We start from the raw sequence: 21,439 nt of genomic DNA, 5'->3' as shown, positions 1-21,439 counted from the left end.
TTGTCTCGAATAAGGGATATTGAGGCTTTATCTCCCATGTCCTTGCCTCTTCCCATAGGCCTCCCTACTGGCCAGTCCCAAGATGATGATGATGATAATAATAAATAAATATTTTTATTATTTGTGGCCAACCCATCTGACAGGCAGCCATAATCAGAAGAGGCCCAAAAAGCAAATTTGAAATACAATGTGAGAGCTCCCGTAATGGTTTTATTTTTAAAGATGTGTAAACCACTCGCATTATAAAATATCAGAGGGGTGTGCAGAAAACCCAAAATAAGTACAAAGCACATGCTAAAAATTATACAGCTAAAATAGCAGTAAGAGAAAATTGCCTTGGAGGCACACACACAGTATAATTTTCTCTGTTTATTTCCCCCCACAGTTCTTACACCAAACTGCTTGTTAAATTTGGGAGTGACCAGAGGGAGCTTTAAAAAAAAAAGTTAGTGAATTCCGGGAATCCCCTTCTGCACAGGAAACCTGCAAAATGGACTAGAGGCCAGCTGATGGAAGTCAATTATTATAAGTTATTGCTGCATTTTAAAAAAAAAATTTGACTGTCAGCAAGCTGTGATGGGGTTTTTTTGGGAGGGGAATCCTACCATATTTAATATTTAAAATTAATGGGGGGAGGGGATTAAAGATAAAATTGACCACTATTTATTTGGCAAGTACAGTGGTACCTCGGGTTAAGTGCTTAATTTGTTCTGGAGGTATGTGCTTAACCTGAAACTGTTCTTAACCTGAAGCACCACTTTAGCTAATGGGGCCTCCTGCTGCCACCGCGCCGCTGGAGCACGATTTCTGTTCTCATCCTGAAGCAAAGTTCTTAACCTGAAGCACTATTTCTGGGTTAGCGGAGTACATAACCTGAAGCGTATGTAACCTGAAGCGTATGTAACCCGAGGTACCACTGTAGTATACCATCTATGAGAACAAGTTGTTACTCAAGAAGTCTCCAGTCACGAACTCGCCTTAGGAAAGCCACTCTCTCTTGGTCTCAGCCCCCATTGTCAATATGGGAATAATAACACTGACCTGCAGCTTTATTTATGAGGATTGAGGTAGTTTGCTTAAAACATTCTGAACCAAAAAAACCCACTTCTAAAATATCTAAAATTACCGAAGGGAAGGCAACTTTCTCTTCCTGCCTGGCTGGGGGGCAGGGTCAAACGTTGCTGTGGGGCAGAACCAGAATTCAGACCACTCTGCTTCCGTTTTCACCATGGCTACCCCAAATTCCCAATTGTACACAGCCCTACTGAGTTCAATGGATATACTCTTCTAACAAAAGGGTATGTAGGATTTTTTAATTTTTAGTACAAAATACCTATATACCGTATTTTTCGCTCTATAGGACACACTTTTTCCCCTCCAAAAATGAAGGGGAAATGTGTGTGCGTCCTATGGAGTGAATGCAGGCTTCAGGAAGCTATCCACAAGCCTTCGGAACGTGGCAGAAGTTCCCGCCAGGCTCCGAAGGCTTGCAGATAGCAGCCTGCAGCCCGAAGCCCGGGGAGCGCAGCGCTGTGCACCCCAGGCTTCGGGCAGATATCCGCAAGCCTGCGGAGCCCGGCAGGAGTTCCCGCCGGGCTCCCAAGGCTTGCGGATAGCAGCAAGCTCTGGAAGCGAAGGCGAGGTTGTGCGTAACCTCGCCCCTGCTCCCGGAGTCGTTCTGGGGGCTGGGGTCGGGGGAAGCACGGGCTAAAAAGGAAGTTAAAAAGCTAAAAAGCTTGGGCTAAAAAGGATCCATCCCGCTAGCTGTCTTGGCTTCTGCCAAAGCCACACGCAGCCTCTCCCCGCTGGAGAGGTCGTGCGTGGCTAAAGAGGAAGCGAAGACAGCCAGCAGGATGGATCCCGCTGGCTGACTTGACTTCTTTGCTCTTTGGGGCTGGGGAAGGGGGAATAATTTTTTTTTTCCTTTATTTCCTCCCCAAAAAAACTAGGTGCGACCTATGGTCCGGTGCAGCCTATAGAGCGAAAAATACTGTAACTACTCTTGTAGAAACCAAGTGAAAGTAATTCCTTTCTGACTTTAGTGTCGCACACTAATGATCAGAAGAAGGAAGGAACAAACAAACAAGAAGGAAGAAACTCTAATGAGACAGAAAACGGGGGCATTCAGCAAGTATTGGAGGTTTTATAAAATGAGGTGGGGGGCACATGCAGTCCCCACACACTTTAGGCAAGTTGGTAGGGCAGAGCTTTCCAAACTGTGTGTCGCAGCACATTGGTGTGTTGGCTGCGATGTGTAGGTGCATCATGCAAACGCTTCTCCCGGGGCTGGAAAGGGGTTTGTTTAACCTCTGGTTTGCTAGTAAAACTAAATTACTGTGTCACGACATGATGCAAAACTGAATTACTGCGTCACAAAATGATGTCTAAAAAGTGTGTCGCCCACACAAAACGTTTGGAAAGCTCTGCATTAGGCTCTCCATGTAATGTTGAGCTAGCAAACCTTTCGCCACCTTATAAATTACCCCCTAAATTTATTTTCAGGCATTCCTTTGCCATTGCAGTATGGCTACAAAAATAAAAAGCAATCAAGAATTCTCACAAAACTTATTGTAAAACTCATTTCTACCTCACTGCCATCAGGGACGCAGGTGGCGCTGTGGGTTAAACCACAGAGCCTAGGATTTGCCGATCGGAAGATTGGCGGTTCAAATCCCCGCAACGGGGTGAGCTCCCCTTGCTCGGTCCCTGCTGCTGCCAACCTAGCAGTTCGAAAGCTCGTCAAAGTGCAAGTAGATAAATAGGTACCACTCTGGCGGGAAGGTAAACGGCGTTTCCATGTGCTGCTCTGGTTCACCAGAAGCGGCTTAGTCATGCTGGCCACATGACCCGGAAGCTGTCAGCATACAAACGCCAGCTCCCTCGGCCTATAAAGCGAGATGAGCGCGCAACCCCAGAGTCGGTCACGACTGGACCTAATGGTCAGGGGTCCCTTTACCTTTGCCATCAGGTGCCCTGTTCTAACCAGTCAACTAAATCTGAACTCCAGTGGTGGAATTAATTTTGTCGCTCCAAATGAAACGCCTGGGTGGGGGCTTGGAAATAAAGAGATGAATTGTGTCGCAGGTGACAGGACACATAGCCAAATCAAGTGTTGGTGAGTTTATTCTGAGTGTAGCACCAGTTTCTGACTAGAAAGCAATTGAAGCAAATTACAGGTTCACCTACCTGCTGAATATACAGTGTAGTCATCGTAATGACATGGTTAATATAGGAACAGGTGCCAATCTCCTCCACATTAGCCAAATTTCTGAAAGGGAAATAATAAGGCATGAGTGGCAAGACATGGTAGAACTGTCCAATATGATTTAACGCGCAGCAAAAGAACGGTATATCACGATTTCCCAAAACAATCTGCACCTTGTTATAAAAATACAGAATAATCTCACATTAAGAGGTTGTCTTTAAACATGGAAATTAAAGCCAATCAAAGCCGCTTGATGGCAAACCGTATCGTTAATGGAATTGAAATCCTCTTTCCATCACCAAATAGCATCAAAATGGTTCACAGCAACACTGCATGTAGATTTAGACATTGGACCATCAACAATTTTGTGTGTGTGTTTTACAACTTTTTGTATGTTTTAGAACGTTTGTGAGGGTCACCCAAGCTACAGAAGAAAGCCAACTGAGGTATTTGGAACCAAATTGGATGAGGCTAGAATCAGAAGTAGGGAAGAATCACAGAATTGTACAGTTGGACACAACCCAGAGAGTCATCAAGTCCAAACCCCCTGCAATGCAGGAATCAAAACTAAAGCATTCATGACAGATGGCCATCCAAACTCTGTTTTAAAACTTCTGAGGAAGGAGAGTCCACAACCCCATGAGGGAGCCCATTCCGATGCCAAACAGCTCTTACTGCCAGAAAGTTCTTCCCAATGTTTAGTCACAATCTCCTTTTTCAAAACTTGAATCCATTGCTTCGGGTTCTACCCTCCAGAGGAGAAGAAAACAAGCTTGCTCCATCTCCCATGTGGCAGCCCTCGAGATATTTGAAGGTGGCTATCATATCTCAGCCTGCTCTTTACCAGGGTAAACCTTGTTTCACATCAGATGTCCTGCCCCTACGTCACTGATGGACCGTCGCATGGATCACTGTGGCCAGGTCGGGGCAGGAAAGGTAAGGGACCAACTGCTTGATGCGGCCAAGGTGGAAAAATGTCGCCTTGGCTGTTGCTGTAACTTGCGCCTCCATGGAAAGGGAGGCGTCAAGGATTACACCCAAACTCTTAACGGAAGGCAATGGCACTAATTGGGCCCCCGCAAGAGAAGGGAGTTGGTCCCTCATCCCCATGCCATCCTGACCCAGCCATAGGACCTCTGTCTTCGAAGGATTTCGTTTCAATCGGCTCCCACGAAACCATCCAGCCACAGCTTCCAAGCATCTGGTCAGTGTGTTCTGGGCCGAGTCGGTGTGGCCATCCATCAGCAGATAGAGCTGAGTGTCATCAGCATATTGGTGACAGCCCAGCCCAAAGCTCCGGACAATCTGGGCAAGGGGGCTTGAGATGCTTTGCACTGTAAATGTTTTTGTACAGATAATAAAGCCTGGGAAAGGTTGGCGGGAATCTTGCCTCTTCACTCTCCAGCAACCACGGCAGCACCTAACAAGTTGGGAATTGGTAAGGTAACAAACAGTGAGGGGGGAAGTACTGGAGATATCTCCCCATAAACACTCCACGCCCCAGCCAGCTTCTGAAAAGACAACTAGTTTTTTTTAATAATAATTAAAAAAAATACCGGCAAAGAATAATGAAGAATTTGACCAGGAGAAGCGACAAGGCCTGTTGTGGTTCTTCCAGCCCTTCTGACAATTTCTGGACACACTGCAGCAACTGGAGCCTCAAGACCTGAAGGATGTTATCAGGAAGCAGCGATATTCCCGGAGGGACATCATCCACCCTAAAAATAAAGTCAAGAGCTTTTTTATAAAAAAAAAACAAAAAAAACTAGGGCAAGCAGCAATAATCGCTAACGTATTTTATGCACGTAACATCTTTTACTGCACTTGACAATACAATGGTATCCAGACATTTCACTGCCAGAGGGCCAATAAATTGTAATAATGCCAATAAATTACGTAAGATTGACTCTTGCACTTTAATCCTATAATTAACACTTTGAATAAATATTTGACTTTAAGAATAAAAAAGCCTTCACTCTGGCACAGGACGGTTATGAGATCATAAGCAGGTGTACAGGCTGCCAGGGCTCACTAAATGCCAAACTGTTGATTCAGAAGAAGCAAGGCATAACAGGTTAACAATGGGTGTAATCCACATGAAATTAAACACTTTTCAATTCCATTGGTTTCAACGGGAGAGAGTGGAGCATGTGCTTACTTCTCTTGTAGAATTCAAATATTTAATTTAAGATGGATCGGACCAGATACCAATCCTATACGCTAACTGGAAGGGCCAGAAGTCCAATGAGATATGACGTTTTCACAAGTAATTACAGTTGTAAAAATCAATTTGTGTCCGCTAGTTGTTCCCCAAACTAGTCACTTCTCTGGGGATTTCGATTCCAGAAAAGCACGTCAGTGTCCGAGTCACCTTATAGCAGGCAAACCTGCATTTCTCTATTTATACTCTTGGCACCGTAATTAGAAGGGCGAGGGCTTGGCATATTCAAATTCCTTTCGCAACTGAAAAATGTTCCCCTGCAGGAACGCAAACAGACTTTTTTTAACCAGCTGGCAAGGGTTCATCCTTTCAATTGTAAGTAGAACAAGATGCCATCGCTGCGTTGGGAAACTCAAAGCAGCAGAATGGATTAATCTTTCATGTTCTCCTGAGCGCAGCTGTCAAGAGATCTATTATACCACACAGGGCTCAATCTTGCCTGCCCCCTGCCGCCGGCCCCCCTCCCCCAGCAGTGGCTGCAGAAACAGCCACAAACGACACGCTAAACATCCTGGTCTGAAATGTGTTTCTTAGAAACAAGCATCTGGTTGTTTCAAGAGAATTTACTTCCTTGAAATGCGTTCAGGACTGGGGTGCATTAAGATTGCTAGGAGAAAGGATTGGCGGGTGAGAAGGCTAAGCGAAAGCAAAGCCTGCAAACCACAGGATGAGTGCGTGCAATTGGTTGCATCCTGCATTCGGTCTGCGAGCCAGAAATGATCCAATGGATAGTTGCTGCCCCACATTTGTTATACAGTGGTCCCTTGGTTCTCAAACGCCTTGGTACTCAAACAACTTGGAACCCAAACACTGCAAACCCGGAAGTAAGTATTCCGGTTTGCGAACTTTTTTCGGAAGCTGAACGTGCTCCGGTTTGAGTGTTACGCTTCTGATTTGAGTGCCGCACTTCTGATTTGAGTGTTATGCTGAGGTTTGTCTGTTTTTGCTATTTATTTTGCGTTTTTGTGGCTCTCTTTTTTGTGTGTGACTGTGTAGAACCCAGTTCAGCTACTGATTGATTGATTGTGTGACTGCAGTACATTTTTTACTGCTTTCATTTTATGGATCAATGGTCTCGTTAGATGGTAAAATTCATGTTGAATTGCTGTTTTAGGGATTGTTTTTAAAAGTTTGGAATGGATTAACCCATTTTGCATTACTTTCTTTGGGAAAGCGCACCTTGGTTTTAGAACGCTTTGGTCTTGGAACAGACTTCCGGAACGGATTAAGTTTGAAAACCAAGGTACCACTGTACAAAAGAAAATAAGAAGAAGAAAACCAAGAGGAAACTACTAGATTTCTATGTAGCAAGGTATAAAACATGGTAATTCATATCAATTGCTGTCCTTCCACGTTTCAAATCTTCCTACCATCAATGCTTTGTCAGCATTACATTGTAATGTATTCTAAGAGATGGCATTCTTCCTATGCAATCTGGTTATTACAGACAGCAAAAAATATGGTAATCTGAAACACAATGTATAGAAGCAATTTGCTATTTGATGCCAGCTATCCAATACTCTATACAGTCTCGCCTTGTCTTTAGCTGCCTAGATATCTTCCCTTGTTCATCTGCTGCAATAAAAGTCCAGTCCTCTATGACGATTTTCTTTTTAGGTCGCAAGTTTAATCCCGTCATTAATCTCAGAGGAAAACAGAGGATTTTATACTGAGCACTCCGTAACAGCACTGGAGAGTAATGGTGATGGAAGCTACTGTTCATGCATTCATGTCGTCTTTAAAAAAAATACTATTCGTTAAGAGGGGGGGGGAAACACACAATCCATTTAATCTTTTTTTTAAAAAAAAAGGTATTCACAATCTGCTAAGCATCCAAGTCCACCTGTCGTTTGTCTACTGGTAATGTGTCTCATCCTCTGAATCTCAGGAATATATGCTTGGTTTGCAACTGTCTCTGCCGCTGTTGCTGTTTAACAGGTTTAATCAATCAAAAGGTTGATTCAATGGTCATCATTGAAAGCAAACCAAGGCCAAGATCCTAAGCATCCTTCCTAGGGAGTAAACCCCACTAGACATGGTGGGAACTGACTTCTGAGTAAATGTGTCTATGACTATGCAGCTGAAATCACATACTGAGGTCATTTCCTGGTTCACCGCAAACAAGAATGTTTACCTGGCTCTGTAATTTGGCAGTTCAAAGCCCATTTTTAAAGAATGAACACCAGGACAATCAAGAAATACCAGTGTGGAACAAGTGGGGTGGGGGTTAAACACGTAAACACAGGGCTTATTCACACTGAAAATTTACTTTGGGTTACTGCGGATTCCCCTTTGATTTAACCAGCAGCTGACCTGGGAAAACCTAGGAATTGGTAGTGTTTCCACTGGAAGTTAATTACACAGTTCAGTCACGTTTGAGAGCAAACTGTGAGATGTAAAAGTTTGTAGAATCAGTGGCCATGATTGGCGTGGCATATAAAGGCAGAAGGAGCCCAAATGAGCACCTGGGAGCAGGAATTTGGCAGAACTTCAAACCGTGGTTTCTGAAGCTGGCTTCTTAACTAACCTGAATTTGTTAATAAACCACCCTCTATAGTTCACCCAACAAGTGGGGATTCCATGTAAAAAACGTAAGAAGAGCCTGCTACCCGCTCATTCCTACTCTTGCTTTCTGAAACTTATCAAATTTGTGACCCACAAGAGGAAACACAGCCCAACTCCTCTCCTGCCTGCCATGTAAGGGCCATGGCTCATTCCAGCTTGTGTATGTCACACAAACCCACGGTTTATTATATCATATGGATGCAGCCGCTAAGTTTTCATCGCACTTCTGTTGAGCAAAATGTCTGCAAGCAGCACAGCCACAAGGTAGAGAAGTCCCAAAGAGATGACATATTTCAAGACACACATACTTATTAAATCAGCCATATCACTTTTAGGAATCAACACAAAGAACTATTATTTCTACATACCTAGTGGGCAGCTTTTCAAAATCCACATCCAGAAACTGTTCGTAACTAGAAACAAAACTGTCCAACCAGAGCTTCAAGTAGTCTGGGTCTTTCTGCGAAGGCAAACAGATTTAAAAAGTTAATTTTTCTTCCGAAAGCGTTTGTAAATGTGTGCGTCCAATGCTGCCCCATTCCTGCTCTCCAGGTTTCCTGCCATAATCATGTATTTCTTGGCGTTGAGGCCACTTTAAATTTCCCAGAATACCACTCTGCTGCCCTGACGCTGAGATATTCCCTAACAAGACTGAGCATTGCCCAGAGATTCCACTTCCCCAAACACTCTAAAATAATAAAATAAAACATAGTATGACAACAGCAACTTCATACAACTTTTTTATAACCGTATCCAATAAATTGGGAGGAAGACAAGGACATTGACCTGTTGGGTCCCCCAAGACAGGCTATGAGATGATGATGATGATGATGATGATGATGATGATGAAGATGATCATCATCATCATTATCATCATTTTAGTATTGATTTATTACAGTGGTGCCTCGCAAGACGAAATTAATTCGTTCCGCGAGTTTTGTCGTCTTGCGATTTTTTTCGTCTTGTGAAGCACAGTGTCAGAAAAGTTTTGGAAAAGCTTCAAAAATCACCAGTCTTCAAAAACCTCAAAAAAGGCTACCACACCGCGTGCTATGAGTTGCTCCTCGAAGTCAAGTCACAACTGTATTAACGGAGTTAAGAAAAAGGAAACAAACTTGCAAGACGTTTCCGTCTTGCGAAGCAAGCCCATAGGGAAAATCGTCTTGCGAAGCAGCTCAAAAAACAAAAAACCCTTTTGTCTATCGACTTTTCCATCTTGCGAGGCATTCGTCTTGCGAGGTACCACTGTATATTATTTATACCTCACCCATCTGGCTGGGTTTCTCCAGCCACTGTGAGATGGAATGGACGGGCTTACGGTGGTAGAACAAATGCAAGCTTAAAAGGACAGAAGGTCAATCTCTCCTTTCTTCAGTTGACAACAGATCTCGGGAAGCAGTACTGGAAAAGACCTATCAACAAGAAACCTCAAAGCTGCTGCCAGCAACAGTGCAGAGCTAGGTGGACCAAGTGTCTGACTCTGTAGACGCAGCTTCTTATCTTTAACATATCCTTAGATGTTATAACTTAGCTAGAAGGTATAAGAAAGAACATCTTTTTGGCAGAAGGCAGACAAGATAAAGAGTGGGGCAGAGCAGAAGGGAAGGCTGGGGAGCAACTGAGCAGAGCCGACTTAGAGAATGTCGTGGTGGTCATTTTTGCCAATGACAGTCAAATGTCATTGTGTCACAGCTGGCCAAGAATAAACTTTGGCTGCAGCTCATAGCCAGTGAGCAAAGAGCTTAAGCATGAGCCCAAGTTTGGACGACACGCTAAGCCAAACCTTAGCTTAGTTTGGAGCAGAGCAGGAGTAGAAAAGACAGGGGAGGTGCAAAGCAGCTGGAAGGTCCTCTCCAGAAGGCCACATATTCATGCATTAAGCCAATTTAGTTTCCCATGCTGGATGAATCAGGCCACTGGGACCATGCCAAGTTCCATGGTGATCACTGCTAGTCCACCACTTTGAGTGGAACAGTCACAGCAATCTCTCGTGCTACTCTTACAACACGTCTCTCTGCCATGATTTAGAGCTACCATTGCTGCAAGAAGCTGAACACAGTTTGCAGAAAGCTGATGTAGCTCCTGTGGAAGTCAACCACATAAAGACTCGGGCGGAGCAGCTCTCAAACTTGTGGGCATTGGCAAGTCCCACAACCTGCTTTATCGGGTTTGCATTTGCGAGCGCATGGCGAATCGCCTCCAAAATTCCCATCCCTTCTCAAGTGGAGCCTTGAGTCACCATCTTCATCTACCCAGGCAAAAGCAGCTCCAATATGAATTTCAGGAGAAGCTGTATGGAACACGGGGACCTGGAGAATTAATTGCAACCATTGTTTTAAAGTCGTGTTGTTGGCACCCGTCTGTCTTGAGAGACCATTGGAGTGTGCCTCTGGGGCAAAGACAATCCACTGGAGAATCACAGCACCTGCTGTGGCTGCAGAGACCGGTAGCTCGTAGCTGCTGCTTCCTCCTGCATTGTTTCTGTGACATAAGCAGCATCTACCGTATTTTTCGCTCCATAGGGCGCACCGGACCATAGGATGCATCTAGTTTTTAGGGGGGGGAATAAAGGGGGGGAATTATTCCCCCCCAGCCACGGGGCTGGGGGGGGAGCCCGAGCTTCCCCCGACCCCAGCCCCCAGAACAGGTCCAGGAGTGGCGGCGAGATTGCGCGCAACCTCGCCGCTGCTCCCGGAGCTTGCGGGGCTGGGGATGGGGAAAACCCGAGCTTCCCCCGATCCCAGCCCCCAGAACAGGCTGCTATCTGCAAGCTTTCGGAGCCTGAAGGCTTGCGGATAGCTGCCTGAAGCCCGAGGAACGCAGCGCTGCACTCCCCGGGCTTCAGGCTGCTATCCGCAAGCCTTCGGAGCCTGGCGGGAACTCCCGCCCTGCTCCGAAGGCTTGCGGATAGCTGCCTAAAGCCTGGAGAGCGAGAGGAGTTGGTGCGCTCCAGGCTTCAGCGAAAGCCTGCATTCGCCCCATAGGATGCTCACACATTTCCCCTTCATTTTTGGAGGGGGAAAAGTGCGTCCTATACAGGGAAAAATACGGTAAGTGACCTCTCCAGGGTGCAAGCCTAGGCAGTGTGTAAGAAGGTCCTGGGCTGCCCAGACAACAAAACTCTACTCTTGGCCTCGCAGATGTGGTCTAAAGGAAAGCAGAGCAGTACCTTTGGCACCATCTTGGCTGCAGGCCGCATACAAGATACCATCCAACCATCTTTGGCTTTCCACTCTGGATTTTTGTAGAGTTTACTCCTTAGCCTTAGATGTCCCACAAGGCAGTGGCTACAGGCAAATGTAATAAATTTCCTTCTATACATTATGGGGGACTTGGGCTCCTTCTAGAATCCACTGAAGCATCTCTTGGCCTCTCACTGATAAAAAGTAGTCATGCCCTCAGCATCATCCACGAGGATAAGGAGTCTTTGCTCAAAGACAGGGACAGACATCAAAAGACTATTCTAAAATAGAAACACTTCTTCAGGAGAAGAAGAAAAAACAGAACAGGAGGGTGACTCACTTCCAGAGTAAACAGGAGTCCTTCACTAGAGTGTTGTGTTGCTTTTAAAAAAACATTTCTGACCACCGCAGCTGACAAATCAGCCCATTCACCTAAGTGGCAGGGAACAAATGTAGAAATGTGTCCAAGAAATAAACTCGACTCCTAAGGAAATGGAAACTTCCATGTAAGACTGTTTCAATATAAACCAATGTTGAACTACAGTCACGGTAACCACCACAAAGGCTCGGTGCTACTTTTCCTGGGTGTGATGTCGCAAATCACACAGGTAATCTGAAAAGGTTATTCTTCAGCCCCAGTCAACATGGCCAATGCTTTAATAGGAGTCATAGTCCAACAACTTCCAATAGGTACCACGTCAGCTACGCCTGAGCTAGGTCAATCACATTGCTCCAGTATCGACTCACAGATAATTCAAGGAGCATCTTAGATTCCAAAATAATTCCTGCGCGATCAAGTTTCTATCTCACACGTGGTTCCTACAAGAGCACAGCAGCTTCCCTGCAGTTCGAAGTTTGCTGATCAATCCATGCAAGTTGGCAGGCCAAGCCAACGGGGACTAGAGATGTGAAGGCTTGGGGGTAGGGAATGGAAAAAATGTATGGGGGGAATCTACACACACACACACACACACACACACACACACACACACACTTTCTCATTCTTCTGCCAGTGTCCTAAATATGGAGGCAGCAAAAAAATTGGGGAGGAAACAGTTTTCCCTCCCAAATTGTCCATCTTTCCCCCAGACCTTCACAGCTCTACCCAGGACACAACAGCAGGTGGGACCAATGAGTGTAGCCTCGCTTTCCCCGTCACACTTTTGGAATCGAGTTGTGTAGGGTGGAGTGAGGAGAATGGGCACCCAAATAGGGCTTCTGTTTTATAACAGGCAGTCCGCATTTGCAAACTCCCTGCTATCACCAAAAGCCAGAAAAGGCACATCCTAATTTAGAGAAGAAAAGCTCCCAATTTCAAGCAGAGCTAGTGACCTCCTGGAAAGTGGTATAGCTGCTTTCAGTCAAGAGGTATGTCAAAATTAATAAATAGAAGCAGTGAGGAAGGGGGAGAAGCAGTGGCCAGGGCTGCAGGCTGGATCGTTACCCATAATTCCATGCATTAAGTGCTTGTTAAAGAGAACAAGAGGCTGAGCTACGGCAAGTGGGTGCCTTTTGGTGTGTTTCCTGGAAACAAGTAGCAGCAAGAGCAATTAGCAGTGTACTCCACAGCTCCAAACAACTATGCTTGGAATCTCTGAAAGTCCTCATAGCGATGCTATATATAACTTGTTAGGGTACTTGTATCTTGTTTATTATGCAGCAAAGAGAGAGATGGGCATACTTGAGGGCTTCTCCTAAGCATCCGGTTGGCCATGGTGGGGAGGGAATGGTGGACTAGATAAGGCAGGGGGAGCTGACACGATGCCCGGCTGTTATATTATGATGCCCATCATCCCTGACCATTGACCATGCTGGCTGGGGCTGATGGGAGCTGGAGTCTGACAGTTTCAGGAGGGTACCAGTGGCATGCAGTTAATTTTTTCCGTAGGAGAACAGTTAGGGTGACCTTGCACATTGGAACAGCATCATGTTTCCTTCCCTAAGCCGGGAATCATAGGAAAGGAGGCGCCAGGGCTTTGGCCAGATACTGGAGCCCTCCTGCCTCCTTCCCAAAAGCAGCGATCAAAGTTTCACTCCAGTTCCCCCATCCCATCCTGGCTTGGACAAACCATTGTTTGTCTAAGCCACAATTAGAGAACAAACTGAGTTTGTGCAAAACATAGCTCAGTTTGAACATAAGAGCATGCTATGGTTTTCCTGAGCCATAAGACACACCAGGCCACAAGATGGACCTAGTTTTTGGAGGAGGAAAACAAGAAAAAAAATATTCTGAATCTCAGAAGCCAGAACAGCAAGAGGGATCGCTGCGCAGTGAAAGCAGCAATCCCTCTTGCTGTTCTGGCTTCTGGGATAGCTACGCAGCCTGCATTCGCTCCATAAGATGCACACACATTTCCCCTTACTTTTTAGGAGGGAAAAAGTGAGTCTTATAGAGCAAAAAATACGGTATTTCTGTATCCCTTCTCCTGCTTCTTTTGCAGCTGACTCCTTAGCTTTCGGAAGATTAAAGCATCTCTCAGAAAATCTAAAAGCATCCAAGTACATAAAATAAGTGGTTGCTGGAAGCAGCAGTCCTATTCTGACTCAAAAGGCAAATTTTTCTAAATGCTAACCCAGTGAGATGTCAGCTTGAGTCAAGACCTCCTGTTAATTTTTCCACATCAGACGGGTGGAGAACCTCTGGCATGGCAAATATTTCTGAACTATATCTCCCATCAGCCTTTGTAAGCATGGTCAATGGCCAGGCATGATGGGAGTTGGAGTTCAGAAATACCTGGTGGGTCAAAGGTTCCCCCACACTTGATTTTGTGAAAAATGAAAAATACAAAATGTGAGAAAAGGAAGGACCTTACTAAAGCCACCTGTTCTGGGCCCTAGTAACAGATTTATTGTGTGTGGATATCATTCAGTGCTGGTCAAGCTGTTTTGCCACCTGAGGCAAGGTTCAAAATGGCGATCGTCCTCCCATTCCATACATAAATGCCAATTGGATGGGCAGCTGAATCTTACTACAACGCTGGCAGTGAGGAAAGAATCCTGCACAGTTCCAAAGAGACTTCACTGAGCTTCAACTCAACCTGGTGGTAATAGCCGGAAGAGCAAAGTTCAGTCCTTTAGAGCTATACCAGGAAGTACTGGCCGCTATAAACAAAAGCTGGATCAGCCGGTAGAAGCTTTCAATACTGCATTCCCCACACTGGGGGTGGGGATTCTTCAAAACGGAAACCATGGGAAACCTGAATTGTGGTGCAACACGCCGTTACGTTAGTCACAAAGCATCCATCCTAGCAGAACATCCAATTAGTGCAAAAATACTGTTAATTATGATTTCTTGAGAGTAACTTTCAGCATGTTTATCCAGCAGAAGTTGGTAAATCACAGCCCTTTCCCCTATTAGCTGGAATCAAACATTGTTACATACATACTCAGTGACGTTATTCTAACAATGGACTGGAGTGAACATTCACAAATAGTTATATATACTCTGCAACCAGGCTAAATCTATGCCTTCTCTGAAAAAGCAAGACTTTTCAAAAGCACATCACTTGAGGATTTACTCTTGACGATCGGCAGCTGAACATGTGAACTGACTGAATTTGAAAACAATTTTGGTTGGTGCATCTGCGATGGCGGCAGCAACAGTCCATTCGCACATGAAAGCTGCCACATGATTAAAATCACTTAGCAAGTGTGTTGTGATGAGGAATGTTTTCCCCTTAGGCTGTGGAGAACAAGTTTTAAATCTCCACTCGGCTATGAAGTCCATCGGGTGGCCTACAAAGATGTTACATGGATAAAACTGAACTAGGAATCATGAATGGCGCCTTGAGCTCTTCAGAGGAAGGGTAAACATGAAATAAATACATAAATGCAATAAAGGTGCATGGCTGAACTAGCCCTAAGACTGCTTTTAGAGCAGGTGGGGGGGAAAGCTCCAGGTGTTGTTGAACTACGACTCCCATAAGCCCCAGCATGCATTGCCAATAGCAAGGGATGATGGGAGTTGTAGTTCATCGACAGCTAAGTGGCTGAAGGTTCCTCGTGCCCCATAGCTGTCAAGCTTTCAGATTTGAAAATAAGGGATCAGCAGCCTCACCTACGGGATATCTAACAATCCGGGATAGCAGCGGGAAACGGCACTGGAATAAGGGAATTTCCCGCAAAAAAAGGAAAGGTTGACAGCTATGTCATGCCCCCTTTAGAGGTTGAAAGTAATCAGCTGAGAAATCTTTTTAAAAGTAACAAGCAAGTTGTAGGAGACACAGAGCTAGCTACTAAGACAAACCCTTTTGCTTCAAGTTTGATATATAAAAGCAGTGGGAATTTATCTCCCACAGATATCATATACAGTGGTACCTTGGGTTAAGTACTCAATTCGTTCCGGAGGTCCATTCTTAACGTGAAACTGTTCTTAACCTAAAGCACTACTTTAGCTAATGGGGCCTCCGGCTGCTGCCGCACCGCCAGAGCACAATTTCTGTTCTCATCCTGAAGCAAAGTTCTTAACCTGAGGTACTATTTCTGGGTTAGCAGAGTCTGTAACCTGAAGCGTATGTAACCCGAGGTACCACTGTACAAGAATCATTTTTAAAATGCACTTTTTTAAATGCCTTGCTCATCCCATACAATGAAATCCTTCAGGCTTTTTACAGCATGTTTTATAAAGTAAGTCATAAGTCATGTGACTGAATAGAACACAGTCGGTAACTCTCAGGGAAAACTGTGCCGTGCGATTTGCCAAAAATCATCCGGAAGTAGAAGCCCATGCATTTCCCACGCTCTCTCTGAGAGCTGGTAGGTCTTGCACTGTCACAAAATAAACGCTACATCTCAGGATTAATGGAATATTTTCAAGGCAAATTCAAGGCAAGGTTTTTGGTACCCGTGTCCCGAGAACCCGAACTAAACACTCATACTTGGTCTAGGCATCTAAGAAAAACAGAACCTTGAAATGTGCTTAATTCATAGTTGCAACGCTCTCCGCATTCTTTTCTCCTTCCTCTTCTAAACACTGGTCTGAATACGGAGTCAATTAAAATCCACCCTCACGGTTCCTTCTGCAAGAGGCTGTCAACTGCCATGTGTTAATGTACTTCTTTATATACAAGTAAAAGCATTTTAACCGACTGCATAGCATGACTAAACTTTTAAGAAACTCCATGGGGAAGTGTCAACTCCCCAGATTAAAACAAACCCAACTTGCATCCCTTGCCATAAACTAACAGCTACAAGGGCAGACTGGGTATGTCCTAAGGGCACAGGAAAAGGGGCCTTTTCAGTAGTGGCCCCATGCTCTTTGAATTCCCTCCCTAGAGAGGTAACATATGTGTCAGGGGCTCAGGAGCAGAGGCACAGGGGAGAGAGGAAATGGAGAGCGAAGGAGAAGAATCTGAGGGCAGCGTAGGGGAGTATGACAGTGACCCGAGAGATTCCATGAGCTTCTCCAGCGAATCAGAAGATTCCCAGAAGGGGGCGCCGATGGTCAGGGCAAGGGGGGTCCCAGGGAGGACACACCAGAAGCAAGGGGCCAGCGGGGACTCCCAAAGCAGCAGCGGGAGATCAGGACCAGCTTCCCCACCAGAGCATAGTGGGGGGGAAGAGTCCCATGTGTCAGGGCCAGCGTCTCCTCCAGCGGGGAGAGAAGATGAGTCAGGGCTGACCACGCCCCTATCGGAGAGTGGGGGAACGGAGGGGAGGTCAGGTCCAGCTAGCCTCACCGAAGGGGGAAGCAGTGACAGGAGCAGTGTAACGGTCAGGAGGAAGGTTGCCGGCTGGGCGCGCGCGCCAAGTTCGAATGTACAGGTGCGCGGGACAGCAGAAAACCCGGATTGGGAACCAGGTCCTAAAGCCCGCCGGAGGGAGGGGGAAGACTCAGGGGACTCAGTGTCAGAAGAGTCTAGGAAGGGCAAGACCCCAGCGGACAGGCGGAACCAGAGGAGGAAAGAGCAAAGGAAGAGGTGGAGCAAGGCTAGAGTCTTAAACTGGTGTCTGGGGGGAGGAGATTCAGACGGAGCTTCGGCGGTCTAGAGTTTGAGACGTAGAGCTGCGCGCCGCGGCTGTGAAAGCGAAACTGAACTTCAATAAAGACTGTTTTATATAACAACGAACTGGCGTTGGTCCTTTGTGAGCTGGGACCTCGGGCAGCTCTGACAATATGATTTCAGCTCTATCGGCTTTTCAATGAAACCGAAGACTCTTTTATTTCAAACTGCTTTTTACCATTTCGTGTTCTAACCTCTGCTGTTTTGCTAGTGTGAATTTTCATGTTTTTTTATAAATAATCATAGAATTGTAGAGTTGGAAGGGACCCCAAGGGTCATCTAGTCCAACCCCCTGCAATGCAGGAATCTCAGCTAAAGCATCCATTATATTGCGATGGTATTGGTATTACGGCTTAGACGAAAGTTGCTTTGGGAGGGCTTTGCTTTGAAATTTATTTTGAGCCCGAAATATTTCAGGCAGTCCGTTTAATGACTGGTAGAAAGCCGGTATACTTCTTGTCCAAACTGAACGCTTGAACAAAAGATGTTCCTTCAATAATAATAATAATAATAATAATAATAATAATAATAATTTATTATTTATACCCCGCCCATCTGGCTGGGTTTCCCCAGCCACTCTGGGCGGCTTCCAACTGAATATTAAAAACAGTACAGCATCAAACATTAAAAACTTCCCTAAAGAGGGCTGTCTTCAGATGACTTTTAAAAGTAAATTCTTTAAATTGTCCGCAGTGCACTCATTTGAAATGCACCACTGTATTAAAAATGGACCGTATGCCAAAGGGCATTTATTGCAATGATGCCTCGTCGTGACTACAGTAACGGCTGTTCTGTTCTGACCACTCAATTTCACAAACTCCTAGGATTCGGCTGCAATTTATTTTCAACAGCCACCTGTCATGAACATTCATTAGCACTTAGCAATTTGCTGGAAAAAGATATTGCAAAATCAGGTATTAAACAGTAAAAGTCACTACTACGGTGTAATGTGTCATGTGCTGTTGTTCATCTGAGGTTGTAGTTACCTAATTTTAAGACGAGCTAAGCAACAAAGGGACACGGGTGGCGCTGTGGGTTAAACCACAGAGCCTAGGACTTGCCAATCAGAAGGTCGGCGGTTCGAATCCCCACGACGGGGTGAGCTCCCGTTGCTCGGTCCCTGCTCCTGCCAACCTAGCAGTTCGAAAGCACGAAGTGCAAGTAGATAAATAGGTACCGCTCCAGCGGGAAGGTACCGTATTTTTCGCTCCATAGGACGCACTTTTTCCCTCCTAAAATGTAAGGGGAAAAGTCTGTGCGTCTTATGGAGCGAATGTGTGGTCCCTGGAGCCAAATCGCTGTTGCCCTGCGCTCCTGGGCTGCTCTTTAGGAGTGGGGGGAGGAGCCACGGTGCTCTGCCGGCAGCCTCCGCTTTCCCCTGAAGCCCCGGCAACGTTTGCAAGCAGCGGGAAGGCTGTGCGCTCCCGGGCTGCTCTTTGGGGGTGGGGGGAGGAGCCACGCGGCTCTGCCGGCAGCCTCTGCTTTCCCCTGAAGTCCTGACAAGGTTTGCAAGCAGAGGGAAGGCTGTGCGCCTTTGCCCCGCACTCCTGGGGTGCTTTTTGGGGGTGGAGTGGGGAGTCACACTGCTCTGCCTGCAGCCTTTGCTTTCCCCTGAAGCTCCGACAAGGTTTGCAAGCAGAAGGGAAGGCTATGTGCTCCTGGGCTGCTCTTTGGGGGTGGGGGGGAGGAGCCACGCGGCTCTGCTGGCAGCTTCTGCTTTCTCCTGAAGTCCCAACAAGGTTTGCATGCAGAGGGAAGGCTGTGTGCTCCTGGGCTGCTCTTTGGGGGTGAGGGGGAGGAGCTACACTGCTCTGCCTGCAGCCTTTGCTTTCCCTTGAAGCCCCGACAAGGTTTGCATGCAGAGGGAAGGCTGTGTGCTCCTGGGCTGCTCTTTGGGGGTGGGGGGAGGAGCCACGCGGCTCTACCTGCAGCTTCTGCTTTCCCCTGAAGTCCCGACAAGGTTTGCAAGCAGAGGGAAGGCTGTGTGCTCCTGGGGTGCTCTTTGGGGTGGGGGGGGAGGAGCCACGCGGCTCTACCTGCAGCTTCTGCTTTCCCCTGAAGTCCCGACAAGGTTTGCATGCAGAGGGAAGGCTGTGTGCTCCTGGGGTGCTCTTTGCCCTGCACCCCTGGGATGCTTGGTGGGGAGCAGCAAATTGCTGTCTCTCAGTGCCTCCTTATTCAACTGCAGAGGATTGCCTAACAGGATTCTGAGCTCCATTTGAAGTTTAAAAATATTAAGTTTGGGGATTTCTTCAAGTAGCAGTTTTGCAGAAATAGTCATAAATACATGCAAAGCATCTCCACAAACCAGTAATAGTGAGCTCAGCTACAACTGAGCAGGCATCTGGCTCAGGAACAGTTTAAACTGCACAACTATAACCAGACATCCTGTGTGTTTGTGTGTGGACCATGTTCCTAGCAGCTAATCTTTATTGCTGAAAAGAGACACTGATATTCCACTCCAAATCTATAATTCATTATACAAATTCTTACAAGTACAGTCCACCTATACCAAACCAAAAACATTGTGTTCTCTTGTTATTGAATGGAAGCTATTTATCTGCCCTCTTTTCCTCCTCTGTTCTTTGCTCAGTCACTCCATTTTGAATCTTCCTTTCAAAACAACCATGCCTGTTTTGAGAAAACTTCAGAGATTTAGGAACTGGAGCGCAATCATTTTATCTCTTTGCTGTTCCTCCATACTCCAAGCACTTCTCATTTGCACAGCCCTGGTTTCTCTCCCTGACTATTAATATTCTTGATTAATAACAGTAAAATGCTCAAATTTTAGTTTTTGTGACTGCTGCCAATACTGACTTCCCAGTGATAATGAAAATAGCTGCATTATAATGGAATGTCTGTCCTTTTCCCATTCACTTCATTATATACCGTGGCTCGCTTTAAAGCAGCAAAGTGGACAGGAGCCACACACTTTGCTGTTTTAAATAGCTTAGTACAACATTTGAGTCCGATTTTTTTTTCTTGTTTTCCTGCTCTAAAAACTTGGTGCGTCTTTTCGTCAGGAGCGTCCTATGGAGCGAAAAATACGGTAAACGGCGTTTCCATGCGCTGCTCTGGTTCACCAGAAGCGGCTTAGTCATGCTGGCCACATGATCCAGAAGCTGTACGCCGGCTCCCTCGGCCAATAAAGCGAGATGAGCACCGCAACCCCAGAGTCAGTCACAACTGGACCTAATGGTCAGGGGTCCCTTTACCCTTTTACCTTTAAGCAACAAATGATAGCTATTATGTCCTGATAGGTAAAACAACAGAATTCAAAGAGGGGTCACTCTTTTTCCCATGAATGTATTAACTTTAATATGTTATTTTCTCTCACTTTCCAATTCCCTGAAGCATAATATGTCAAAGTAAATTATTCCTGGAGTCTTAATTGCTTAGATCACAAACCCATCATTACTGAAGTACCAGTACTGTCTACTCACTCAAGTGCCCAATTGTTTCAAGCTGCTTAGGCGGAAATGTTTCAACCTATTTTAAGTATATTCTAATCAGTAATGGATGGTTTGGAGTAATTAGGCCCTGCAGTAGAAGAAATGCAAATCGCAAAATAAAACATTTTTGTAAGGGCATAAGCTATGGTGGTTTTGTCCAAATCTCTGTGCTTCTACCTAGTACTATGGGCTCCTGAATCAGCCCTGGGAAACAACAGCAGTAAAAAGTAAATCCAGATATGTATGTTTTGTTATGTACATAAAATATGACTGCAGGAAGAGTTCTGTATTTTTTTAATAATATCTTTGTAATGGCTAAAACAATAAATGTATTTATTGTAGAGATCAGCACACTACACAATCCTCAAAGACAGGTCAAATAACTCAAGTATTCAGTTCTTCTCACAACTGCTATACTCCCTAGGATGACAGAATTTTAGAGTCAGAAGAGACCCTGGAGATAATCAAATCCAACTTTCTACTCCAGAGGTAGCCAACATGGGGCCCTCCTGAAACTGCCATCATCCATGAACTGGCCATGCTGGCTGATGCTGATGAGCTGTAAAAGAGATACAGTGGTGGCTCGCAAGACGAAATTAATTCGTTCCGCAAGTCTCTTCGTCTTGCGAGTTTTTCGTCTTGCGATGCACGGTTTCCCATAGGAATGCATTGAAAATCAATCAATGCGTTCCTATGGAAACCGACTTCAGACCAGGTCCGGGGACATTCTGTCCCCCGACCTCTTCTGAAGGCTGGGGGGGGGGGACAAGGGCTTTTCTTCCCACCCCCAGCATTTTAAAAAACCCCGGGAC

General features: G+C 45.7%; 1 protein-coding gene across 6 annotated transcripts in view; it reads right to left on the bottom strand.

Moving 5' to 3' along the window:
* The window catches only part of NBEAL1 (neurobeachin like 1), a 139,613-nt gene that overhangs the window by 107,847 nt on the left and 10,327 nt on the right, over positions 1-21,439 (bottom strand). For all 6 annotated transcript variants that reach the window (XR_013390553.1, XR_013390554.1, XR_013390555.1 and 3 more), the window contains exons 3-5: positions 8,360-8,451; positions 4,762-4,923; positions 3,187-3,268 (exon numbers count right to left, since the gene is read on the bottom strand). Coding sequence is in view for 3 of the 6 variants with exons in the window: in XM_077918182.1 (XP_077774308.1) it covers positions 3,187-3,268; positions 4,762-4,923; positions 8,360-8,451 (336 nt within the window). In the remaining 3 variants the exon portion in view is untranslated. The remainder of the gene's footprint in view (positions 1-3,186; positions 3,269-4,761; positions 4,924-8,359; positions 8,452-21,439) is intronic.

This window comes from Podarcis muralis, chromosome 1 (assembly GCF_964188315.1).
Source record: "Podarcis muralis chromosome 1, rPodMur119.hap1.1, whole genome shotgun sequence".
NCBI lineage: Eukaryota > Metazoa > Chordata > Lepidosauria > Squamata > Lacertidae > Podarcis > Podarcis muralis.
Note: the sequence above shows the minus strand (reverse complement) of the source record. Positions and strands in the feature narration are given on the sequence as shown.